The sequence below is a fragment of the Asterias rubens genome, chromosome 6 (assembly GCF_902459465.1).
Source record: "Asterias rubens chromosome 6, eAstRub1.3, whole genome shotgun sequence".
Classification (NCBI taxonomy): domain Eukaryota; kingdom Metazoa; phylum Echinodermata; class Asteroidea; order Forcipulatida; family Asteriidae; genus Asterias; species Asterias rubens.
The window spans coordinates 7,657,752-7,669,943 of record NC_047067.1 but is presented as its reverse complement, the minus strand read 5'-3'; the positions used below and the strand labels follow the sequence as shown (position 1 = coordinate 7,669,943).

The 12,192-nt window shown below is 41.4% G+C and overlaps 1 protein-coding gene across 2 annotated transcripts in view; it reads left to right on the top strand.

The window, feature by feature from the left end:
• The window catches only part of LOC117291184 (myosin light chain kinase, smooth muscle-like), a 99,423-nt gene that overhangs the window by 46,106 nt on the left and 41,125 nt on the right, over positions 1 to 12,192 (top strand). For both annotated transcript variants that reach the window (XM_033772763.1, XM_033772764.1), the window contains exons 8-9: positions 1,547 to 2,483; positions 9,150 to 9,201. In XM_033772763.1, coding sequence (XP_033628654.1) covers positions 1,547 to 2,483; positions 9,150 to 9,201 — 989 coding nt within the window. The remainder of the gene's footprint in view (positions 1 to 1,546; positions 2,484 to 9,149; positions 9,202 to 12,192) is intronic.

The following is a 12,192-nucleotide window of genomic DNA, read 5'->3' as shown; positions in this document are numbered from 1 at the left end:
AGGTCAGAAGGAGTTGGGCTGCTTCTCATGTAGACTTGACTCAAGTCCCAATCCCATGCCACCCTCCCCAACCTGTTCTTGGGACCACATTTTGACGTCGAGCGCGCACTGTACTGTTTGCTACGTTGTTTGATAGTAAGTTAGAGTGATATGCATATGGACCTCTCACACGAGAATGGGACTTGAATCAAGTCTACTTCTCAGGCCGTGTCCGAATTGGCGGCTACCAGCTAGGGCTATAAGGCAAGATTTCTGCGTTGGGGTAGAGGGCGTCCTTAGCAACACCCTTAGCAACAGCCGTAGCTTTAGATGATGCCAGTTCGGATACGGCCTTAGGCCGAATTGGCGGCTACGGCTGTACGGCTACGGCTGGATCGCCGCGTCGTCCTGCACTGAAGTATAGGACGCCCTTAGCAACACCCCTGTGGCAACGGCCGTAGCCATAGCCACCATTCGGACACGGCCTTAGTTTGATCATGGAGGAAGGACATTCCTCCATGGTTTGATATTGTGCTTCTGTTAGCTGCTGTTTAAAAGTTTGCTGGTTTGGGTGCCCTTTAAAGTTACTTTGGACCTCTGCCCTAAAGATCATTATATCATATTATATCCAGGCTACTTTACATTTTTCTCCATAATTACATTCGGTGTCATTTGTCAGCGGGGGGGGGGGGGGGGGCTCTTCTATTAGCTATTGACCTAATTAAACGTGTAACGATGCCGGTGGTCACTGGTCACTCCCATATAATATCACAGGGGATAACCTTTTTATATGGCTGCCAACTTTTATCTGACATGGAATGTGTCGAGTCTACCCACTTGCAGGGATTCAACTTTAAGCACATATTGTTAGCACACATTCAGCAATGTGTGAGTTCTCGCATTTATAGCAACCGTCTGCATACTTGCATGACACGTGTGTGGTATGGCAACTGGGGTGTTTTTAGCCATTCTTATTTTAGTCCTCACAATGAGGCCACATAAATCCTCAAGAGCTTTTTGTTCCTATATCACCCTCTGCACGGCTTCCGGCTCCGGTAAAGGCGATACAGGCGCTGGGATCAGAGTATCCCCTTTTTATAGAAACAACATACCCTTTGTACACACTTGTTTAATTGTACAGTTGCCAGTAAAGCTCGCCAGGGATTATTTGCATATACCTGCAGTTCTGTCCACAGTAATGTTGGCCTCATTGTGTTTGTTAACAGTTTGTCCAAGGATGCGTAACTCTAAGGAGCTATAAGGAGAACATAGTGTGTAGTCATGGAGCGGGTAATCGGAGCAGCCCGGTAGGGGAATTATCCATGTAAGGTCGCTTCTTATAAGGGGACTAACTGGCCTCCGTTACTCGATTATGACAATCCCCAAATTAGATTTGTTTTTCCTCCGAGGTTTTGCTGGTAAACTCAGAACAGTGGCTGTTATATTCAAGACGGATTCTGAGCTTGTTTGTTTACCAAAAGACTTTAATTGTTAGTACCGTTCCTCCATTCATACATACATATACCCATTAAATAACAAATTGTTGTGTGTTTTTGTCTTGGTGTAGAAAACAGCCACTGCAGTAAGAGCTATTGGTCGTATGACAGCCCTACGTCTGTTCAGCAATCACAAGAAGTCCACCGGTCAAGATCCACTTGTAGGCAGTGCGGGTAGCACCTCCTTGGCCGATCTGCTGAAGGCAAAGCGTGAGGAAGACGCCCAGCGAGAGACTAAAGACACCGAGGACCCCACGCCTGCTGCTAACGGTAGTGATGAGTCGGTTATCGATCTGAACGATCGGGTTGAGCCGGTCAGCAAACCAGTCACACAGGTAGATACACCGGAAAGCTATCACGTAGAGGACTCTGCAGTGCCTCCCCGCAGAGTTATTGATACGGGCATCATCAGCAAACAGATAGATAACAACACCGATGGGTTTACTAGTCCAAGCACAAACACATCAGTGGACGGTTCGTCGACCATAACAGACGGCGAGGCTCCCTTCTCAAACTACGGCAGTGATCTCACGAGTTCTGATCGAACCTCGGACTTCGCCGAGTACGACCGAACTTCTGATCTGGGACTTGCTGATTTCAACAGCCACACCTCAGACTCGGAAGACATGGATATTGATACTGACAACCCCGCCAAGGATGTAACCGAGGCGGCCACCGCCATACAGGCCGTGTTTCGTGGCCACCGGGCCCGCAAGCGTACCTACCAACCGCCAGCCATTCTCGAGGACATCCGCGACTGTGATGTCTTCGAAGGCAGCGCGGCCAGGTTTGACTGTCGAATCTCTGGATTCCCAGAGCCTCAGGTATACTGGTACAAAGATGGCAAGGAGATCAAAGAGGATCGTCATTACCGGATTGAGTTTGATGAGGTAGATCTTTGCTCGCTGATCATACGGGAGGCAGAGGCCGATGATGATGGATTGTATAAATGCGAGGCAAGGAATGCCGCAGGGACAGCCTTCAGCGAGGCTGAACTTCTAGTCGAAGGTGAGCCCCTCTTTCAGGTGTTGAAGCCTAATTATTAGTTTATCAAAAGCCCATTTCACACTACAGCAATGGTTGTACAATTTTACATAATGTACCTCGTGTGAAAGAACAAATTTGTTGTACTGTCCAATGTCTCTTGTAAAATCTTGTCAACTATTGCTACAATTTACTACAATGCTAGAATTAAGCAAGGGACCCCTGTTAAATTACTTTCGTGTGAAAGGGGCTTTACTAACGAGCTCCACTATTGATGCTCAGTGGAGTGTCATTCATTGCGCCAACACCACTCAGCGAAAGAACCAGAAGAACTATAGTTCTCCACAACATAAATCCCACCTTACTTTTGTATGACGAAAGAATGTTTTCCCTTTTGTGACAGAAATATTGTGTCTGTTTAATAAGATGAGTGAAGTGTCCTAAGGACAAGTTTATCTAATCCCCTTAAATTTCTTCCAATTAAAGCACAAGATGAAGCCTTCAAAAACGTTATTTTAAAAGGAGTATAGACAAAACGAGATTACTGTTTTCAAAAATGTGTTATCTATCACCGAGTTACAACCAATTCCAGATTACATTTTATGTGGGCAATCGTGCACATTTCGAGGCCAATTGTTCACTTGGTGTGTTTTTTACCTTAGTTCCACGTCAATAAAATTTCAAAAAGGGCAATAGAACGATATAACACAATATAAAACCCTTCGGCCCAGGGATACAATAATGTATTTAAAGTAGCCAATACGTTAACAACAAGTGTTGGAAATTAAAAGAAAATATCACTATACATCCAAACATGACGTATGCATAAAATAACTTGTGGCAAGTTTTGCTCAATTGCTCATTGCAGCTGCAAGACAATTTTAGCAGAAAAAAAATACAATTTTGGTATAGAGATGGTGTGTTTTCAGATGCATTGGAAAGGCTTCATTCAGAGTCAAAGTTGTAGATGAAAAAAACATTTTCTCTACAATTTAATTACTTCAAATTGGATGTAAGCAATGCTTTATAATAATAAAATTCCAACAACTCTCAATTATTTGTTTACCAATTTATGTGTTAATGGTCATTAACTTGTGGAGCTAACTAGCAAAACTACACCCTGCCTTTAAAACATGACACAATATTATGAAATGAAGTACTTTACACTTCATGTCTTTGTAAACAGTTATATAAATACATGTGATAATGCTGCATGCAACTCAGTGGGGAAGTTTGCGCAACACAAGGGTCATAAACACATCCAATCATTATTTGCACTCCAACACACCGTTAGTTGTGTACGCACATTGCTATGCATTGTAACAACTATCTTTTGTCTGGTTCTGACTGAGTGTATCAGTAATCAATACACTAGCCTGAATAACAATTGTAGCCGTTCCCTTCTTTAAGCTCACATCTTTTTCAAAAGTGAAATACCAAATGGGAAACTAGTATAGATTGACGATGGCATGTTGACTCACTGCGACGAAGTTTGGTTTCGGTTGTCACAAAAGGAAAACCTTGTTTTGGTGATGTTGTTCTCAGCTTGCAATTGTTTTCAAGCAAGTCTAGTTAGAATACGTCTTAAGTTCTCGAAGCCTGTTACAAAAAACAGACATTCCTGTTGCATTTTGTTAGTGTTGTTGTTGTGGTTGTGGCGGTTTCTTTGAGAGAGCCCAACACTGAAGTTTTGCCGAGAGAGGGTACAACGCTTTGGCCGTCCTGAATGAGGTCATTTTTGGTGTTTTGAGGCATAGTTTGTATGTCTTGACTGCTCAACGGTCTGGATGATGGACGTGTTAAGGTGACCTGGGAACAGAATAGAAAACAGGGGGCGATTTCGTCAAGCAAGTTCTTACTGAGCAAAACAATTAGCGTGAACTTATTGTGTGCACACTGAATTGCCAATAACGGGTGCGTTCGTTTAGCTTCTCTGGGTCGACCCCGGTGTGTGACGTGTTTTTTCACAGGACGATTGATGCAGATAATTACCCACGTTCGTCCTGGAAAAAAAAAGCGCCACACACAGGGGATGACCCAGGGAAGCTAAACGAACGCACCCACTGAGTAGCAAATGGTCATTTTTATGTAGCAACTGACACAATTTATTGAATGTGTAACATTTTGCTTTGCTAGATACAAGGGAAACCGTTCACTTAAAACGTCTGCTAGTTATCCAATCCGTACACAGTTCAACTCCACTTTCAATAATTCAGTTGATTGTTTACACCATGGAGGACAATTTCCTTGCATTCATGCAATACACAATATAAATTACACACATCGTAAATATACTGAATATAATTTAACCAATTTAAACAATAATCATATAATGAACCACAAGGGAATCAAAGTTGGAGTTACAATAGTATTAGTAAATCTCATTCGTTATTAAATACACAAAGGCAAAAAAAAAGTGACATTCCATTTATTTATTTATTTATTTGTACACCACCGCACAGGGTCAATTGCAATTTATCTGAACTCCAGAGAAAGATTAAACCATTCCTCCATATTTCGATCATACCATTGTCAAAGGAAATTTTACATACAGAACTTAAAGGCAGTGGACACTATTGGTAATTGTCAAAGACTAGGCTTCACAGTTGGTGTATCTCAATATATGCATAAAATAACAAACCTGTGAAAATGAGACCTCAAGTTCTAAATCTGAGGTCTTGAAATCAAATTCGTGGAAAATTACTTCTTTCTCGAAAACTATAGGGAGCTGTTTATCACAATGTTTTATACCATCAACCTCTCTCCATTACTCGTCACCAAGAAAGGTTTTATGCTAATAATAATTTTGAGTAATTACCAATAGTGTCCACTGCCTTTAAGACTTCTTTGGTATGATATGGTCTGAAATCTGCGTTCTTGTGTGTGAGCCGAAAGTGAAAACGAAATTTTCAGTTGGTGTAGGCCTATTCGAGTACAACAACCTTTCCTTGGAGCTATTTGCCGAAGCCAGACTATTTTTTATTTTATTATTTTTTCAAAACAAAAGTAGACTGAAAACAAGAGTCGCTTTGCTATTTATTTTGTAGTCGAAATGTTCTAAGGGACTAAACATTACTTTGGCTTCGAGCTGTTGTTATGTGTGTTTTATTTATTGTTTTGGGTTAAAGGTGACTCGTAGATAAGACACCCCTTCCTGTCATACGTATTTTGTTAACCTCGGCACAGAAGTCAGAGAAAAACTGTCAACAAAACGCGGAAGCCTTTGGACTGGCACAAGTCAAACGCCACTTGGGACCCGATGTAAGCCAACCGTACAGGAGGGCTTTATCTGTCCCATTGCGAGTTCCGTCCCCCGATAACACCTCCGAAAACATTCCCGAAATAATTCAACTGAAAGGGGCTCCTCATGAAAGTAGAGTTTATTGACCAGGACTGGCTTCGACTCACAGAACCTTGCCAGTCAACTCAAAGCATGTACATACACCTTTTCGCAAATTGCGCAAGCGCTAATTGTTGAATGGGGTGCATGCTGGTTAAGCTAGGGATCAAAACGCGTATTGGCGATACAGTCGATGTACATCGGTTCGATTTTGGATACTATCTGCGATCTGATCGTGGAGAAAATGACAGCCCAGGAGACTGTTGTTAGGACGAGCATGGGACGAGTAAAGGCCCGGTCACACAGGCCCCGATAACGAGAACGATAACGAGAACGATAAAAATGCACGCCCTCGATTGGCTGAATGAGCGTGGGCGTATTCTGCGTGGAGCATTTCAACCAATCGAGGGCGTGCATTTTTATCGTTCTCGTTATCGTTCTCGTTATCGGGACCTGTGTGACCGGGCCTTAACTCGCCTTAACTCGAGATAAGACTGTTCTTAAAGTCTTTGCGAAATCCAGCCTCGGGTCGGGTCAAGTTTGAGCACCGAGGACTACAGTCGACCATTGTGCGATTGTGCCTGGTACAGAGGATGTATTGCGTGCGTAGATAACCATGGCGTATTCACTAGTGGTTTACTTGGACGCTACTCGAACTTGCACCATTATTATCTTCAAGAAACCATAACATAAACTAAACGTCCAGTGCGCCCTCTGTTGACGTCCCTTTCTTATAAAGATAGTGTTTATATCTACATTCCTGGGGGAGGGGGGTTGTTTGTTAATGCTATTGATAGCACATTCCATTGGATTTGCCTTCCGTGATCGATAGGTATAATCATAGGTATAATAAGTAGATTATGCAATTGTGCAGTGGACTTATTGTCTAATCTCGTGTTATCGCGCATTATACCCACTTTATCTCGCAAAATCTTGAATGAAATGTTGGTTTGGATAAAGACATGAGAACTGCCAGTGCTCCTGTACAAGTACTAGGAGGCGGGTTTTATAACTCAATTTACTTTATAAAACTAAATGAAAGCCATTGAACATACAAACAAGACAGGGGTTAAATTATAACGGAAGTATCACATGATCAAGTCATGGAGGTAGACCGTTCCACGATTAAAGGAATACGTTGCCTTGGATCGGTCGAGTTGGTCTTTGAAAAGCGTTTGTAACCGTTTGTTTTAAAATGCATATGGGTAGAAAGATGTTGTAAAAGTATATTACAATGATCCACACAAACATGCCTCGAAAATGCACGGTTTTCCTTTTTCCTCGTCGACTAACGCGGTCGGCCATTTATGGGAGTCAAATTTTTGAAAAAAAAGGAAAACCACGCAATTTCGAGGCAGATTTGTGTGGATCATTGTATTCTACTTTTAAAACATCTTTCTACCCACATGCATTTTATAACAAACGGTTACAAACGTTTTTATAGACCAACTCGACCTATCCAAGGCAACGTGTTCCTTTAAGTTGAGTTCAATTTTTGGTTGTGTTGTGGATGTGGCATCCTTGAAGTGTGTTCTGCCTACCTCCATGGTTCTACCATAGAAATGACCATGGTTCTACAACGGCTACACGAATCCTCTCAATTTATGAAAAAGCAGTAACTTTAATATTGAAATGTCTTTGTTCTATAGAATGGGCACATGATAATGTTGAGGGCAAATACGCATAGTTATGTGGTGAGGGAACTCTGATCTGGGCGTTTTTAAAGTGTATTGCCTCCCCTTTATCTTAAAAATGCTGAAATGATAGCGAAAGGTGACACGGAAACTTAACGTAGGTCTATCACTTGATGCTTATGATGCGTACAGTTCGCACTCGCCCTAAAAAAGCCAATTAATTTATGTCAGAATGAATGAAATATAAACCGCCGGAACCGCAATTTCTCAGTAGGAATATTCTGGGGTTTCAATTCTCTTTAATTTGAGCGCTCCGTAAAAAAAACACTTTGACCCGCTCTCTGCTCGTATTCCTTCGCAATTCTTTGTTTTCGGATAAAGTAGCAAAACCCACCTCCTGAAACCTGACGCCATTGACACAATGTGAATTGCGTGCTGTTGTTTACGCTGTGATTGTTCCTAAACATGCTAGAGGAAAGGATCTTTTTGTAATGGATACCGATTGCCTCCGAGAGGGGTCTCTGTTTTGAGCGGGCCTAGCGAACACTCGCTGTGGGTTTTGGGTTCCATATTCAGGCGTTCTCATTCTGCTTCAGGTTCGTCATCGGTCGCGAGTCTCCTGGTGCTTATTAGTCTTTAAGGTGACACCATCGTCTTTAAGGCAAATACATGTACTAGCAAATTTGGCTGGTAATATTTGTAATAGTAATATGATAGTGGTATGAGTAGTAATATAATTTGCACAGGTGCGTCTATCGGCTTGTCTAATTTTGAATTACAAGAAATGGTGTCGTTTAAAAAAATGTTGATCGGACACATGATGGGAAATTGAAAAAGGGATCGTTTTGTGGGATATTTCCTTTGTTTGGGGGTCCGAAATGCCCACAAAATGTAAGATTTCAAGTGTTTTGTTTCTGGAATGTTGTACTGGCTTAGTGGTCAAGAATTTACCTTTGATGTCCTTGCTCTATTAACACTAACAGATAAGAAACTATTTCAAAGATCCCGCTGTGTGCCGAAAAACTTCCGGTTTTAATTTTTTAAATCAAGGACATGGTTTTGGGCATGTCAGCAGGTGCTTGAAGGTGAAAGAGCTTTCTTCGAAAAATTGTTTTTTAATTCGTTAGACCATGGTCATTACTCTATGGTCAGACAATAGGTCAAATATGGAGGTAGACATCTCCGTGGGTCAAGTGGGTTGGAACTATCATCCTAACTATACATTTGGTGTATTGCTATTGTCTGTGGAAACTTATTAGAACCACATTGGAGCCGTCTCTATTTTGACGAAAACTTAAGATTTCTGTTGACCATGACACTTTGACGTAGCCTAGACCCTAGACCATCAAGCTAGACCAAAGAGCAAAACCCTCTAGACCAAACAACAGCCACGCTCCAGTCGAGGTCACTTATTGAAAAACAAACCCATGCAGCCCATGCCCAGCAACGATATATTTTCCGTACGTAACGTGTGTTCTCAGACCATGCTCAGACAGTTCAGTAATTTGCCCATGAACTGGGTCAATTCACAGCATTCCGGGTCCACAGTGAGCGTAAACACGGGTCATTATTTTGGGCAACCCCCCTCGGAAACCACTTGTGCACCAAACCAGGCGTTGCTGCAACACCCTATAATTACAAGCCGGTGAGGTGCCACTGTTTCCTCTGATTTCTTGTTTAGTTTTAATCAACTTGTTCCTCCTTTCTTCTACACAGTGCTTGACGAGGCGTCAGATGCAGAAGACGAAAAAGCAACTTCTGAGAAAAGGTATGTAAAAGTTCATGGTGTATTTGTGTCAGTTGATGTTGCCGAAATTGTTTGCCAGAGGGGGGTGTCTGGTTGTCTTGCACCAGACACCCTCACAATCTCATAACATAACGATTTGCAACTCAGCGCTATCTGTCATTTGGAAATATTAAACGGCAAATTTGACTATAGTTTTTGTAGGACATGCGGTTACTGGACGCCATATTCGGTTTCTGACACCATGTGCACAAATTGCAACCAGAAAGTTGCCGCAGACATCGCAAACCGTCAGTTTCCCATATTCAGTTAACCCGAAACATCTGTTTTTACTTGGGTAATAAATGATGCCAAAGTCGGTCTTTTGGGCCATTTGACGGACATAGCACGCCCATTTGAAGTGAACCATGCATGAAATTGAAGTGTACAACTTGCCTACATTCCTACATGAATAATTCACACTTTGATCTTGTTGTCATAAATCTCTCAAATGTAAGATCCTATTCCCACAATACGTTGGTATAGATTGTTACCAAAGGGAATTGTTGAGGGTTTATAACCAACAGGGGAATGTTAATCCTGTCAGTACAGATGGATGGATTAATATGTATTTTGTTTCCAATTACTAGTTCACGATTGTGACATATTATTGTATACTAAGGTTCCCATGTGGTTGTATATTTTGATAATGATGCAGTCGTCTACTGTGTGTGGATTGAAGGCACAACTCCCGAGACTAATACTCTTTGCTATGATCTGTCATACTCATACACGCTTAATGTAGAAATATCGTTGCCGAATAGAAATCCCAACAGACTTCTTAATAAATATTATATTAATGTTATAAAAGAATAAACCCCAAAAATATTTAATGGCCTGACGTTTCGACCCTAGCAGAGTCTTTCTCGAAGGCTAAATGACAACACAACAAACATGAACAGGTAACTACGTGAAATATAAGCAGTGAAGTGGAAATACATGAATGGGGTTAGAAAGCATACAGAAAAAGCAGGGGGTAAACAATGAATAGGGGGACAACAAGAATAAACCCTCCCACGAGATACAGAACTGTATACCGAATTTCACGAGTAGGCAAGTCGGGCGCTTTGAGATATGCCCCTTCAAAAAATGGGGTTTAATAAACGAATAATGTTTGCAAAGGTGTTTGAAAAATAGAATATACACTGTAATGGTCCACACAACTATACCACGAAATTGTGTCGTTTTAATTTAACTTGGTGTACTATACGCGGGTTTGGAGAACCAACTCCACAAAATGCTGGACCGTTTTTAGTTCACGAAGTACAGTTTAAAAACAAAAACAATCGAGGGACGTTTGTGTGAATCATTGCATTCTACTTTTTTTAAATATCTTTCCAACCAAATCCATTTCAAATCCGAAGGCCAGAAGTGCGTTAATCTCATGGTCCGTTAGCGCAGAATTCCGCGGTAGGCAGTGGCCATGGAATTTGACTCCACACTTCTAATTTTGAACGATAAGACCACTGAATTATGAAGCGCTACAGCTGTTTGGCATTGTGTGTTTTTTATCAGACATTCATTGAAACGTACCTCTATCTTCGTCACTGAAGTATAGCTTACCGCTTTATTAACAGTACATGCCAAACGTAGTACCTTTCTTTACTAAATGATGACAAAATCACAGTAACTTACTATTAATTTTATTTGGTATTCTTTTTTGTTTGGACTATTTCAATCGTGCCTTTGAGTGTCATATCACTAAAATGCAAGTCAAGTTTTTCGTTGTAAAAGTTCACTCCGTGGTACAAGAACTTCGTGGCCAAAGTGACAAACAAATATTATGGAAACCACGAATATTTTAACCTGGCTCGTTATATTGATCGCAGTATGGCACTTTGGGAGCTCAGTATGTACCATCCTAGGAACCATCCTTTCGGAAACCAAGGTGCTCTATGGAAAAACATACACCTTAATTGGCCCTGGGCGTTAAAGACCATCTCCTTGTTTGAGTTTTTCCAGGCCAGTGGTACTTGACTTCTTGGAGAAACCATACAGGGCGTAACCAAAAACAACTCAAGCCTTCGTTTGTAAACATGGAAGCATTCTCGGAACAGTCAAGAGAAAGTTTGTGAAAATAAGCAATGGATTTATTCCGATTTGGGGTAGGGGCGGTACAGACCACCCGCAGCTAGCTCTACTGTCAAAAAACACAATGCACAGGTCCTTCACAAAATCTTAAACTCTTTATTTATATAAACTTAAAGTAAAGTTCCATTTGGGTTCCAACTGAAAGCGCTCTAGGGCAGCTGGTACCTTGTCACGAAGGTGGTTTATTTCGCAAGTGACGTTAAGTGGTCTATTGGATTACGGATTTCATCGTCAATTACCGGTTACCGTTAAAATCTTTTCCATTAATCACTCAACAAAAGCTTGCGTTAATCGCCACTCAACGACTGTAGAGTGCTCATGGTTCTTTACTCCGCCGTTGGAGTTCGTGCATTTATAGCATCGTAAGCTTGAGAGGCCATTCAAGTTTGTGCTTCCATTGGCTCTGGGCATAGGACATACAACCGTCGGCAAACTGTAAACGAAAGTTTTAAGACTCCTTTCATTTAACTAAAGCCATCATTAAACCTTCCGGAGAGGGGAGGCCATGGCTTCTATTCTCCTGGTCTTGGCTCTGGTAGTTTCATTTTTTTTAACGCCACGCACGGACTTGCATTTTAGGCCTACACATGTCTCCTTTGCAAAACAAAATTGGCATTGCCCAAAATTTTAGTATTATGTTTAGTTTCAAGTATTTTAAATTTTAATATTGAAGAGTACGAGTATGCCTACAACAGTTTGAAATGACGAGGTGACTTTTATGGGACATTTTTGGAAACCAATCGGTTTAAAAATTTCACTTTGTGTATCCCAACATCCTAGTGAATAAAATAACAAATCTGGCAGGTGCTATTGGATTGGTCATCGAAGTTGCAAGTGAATAATGAAAGTGTCCAGTGCCTTTAAGATAAAGGCTCATGAAAAAAG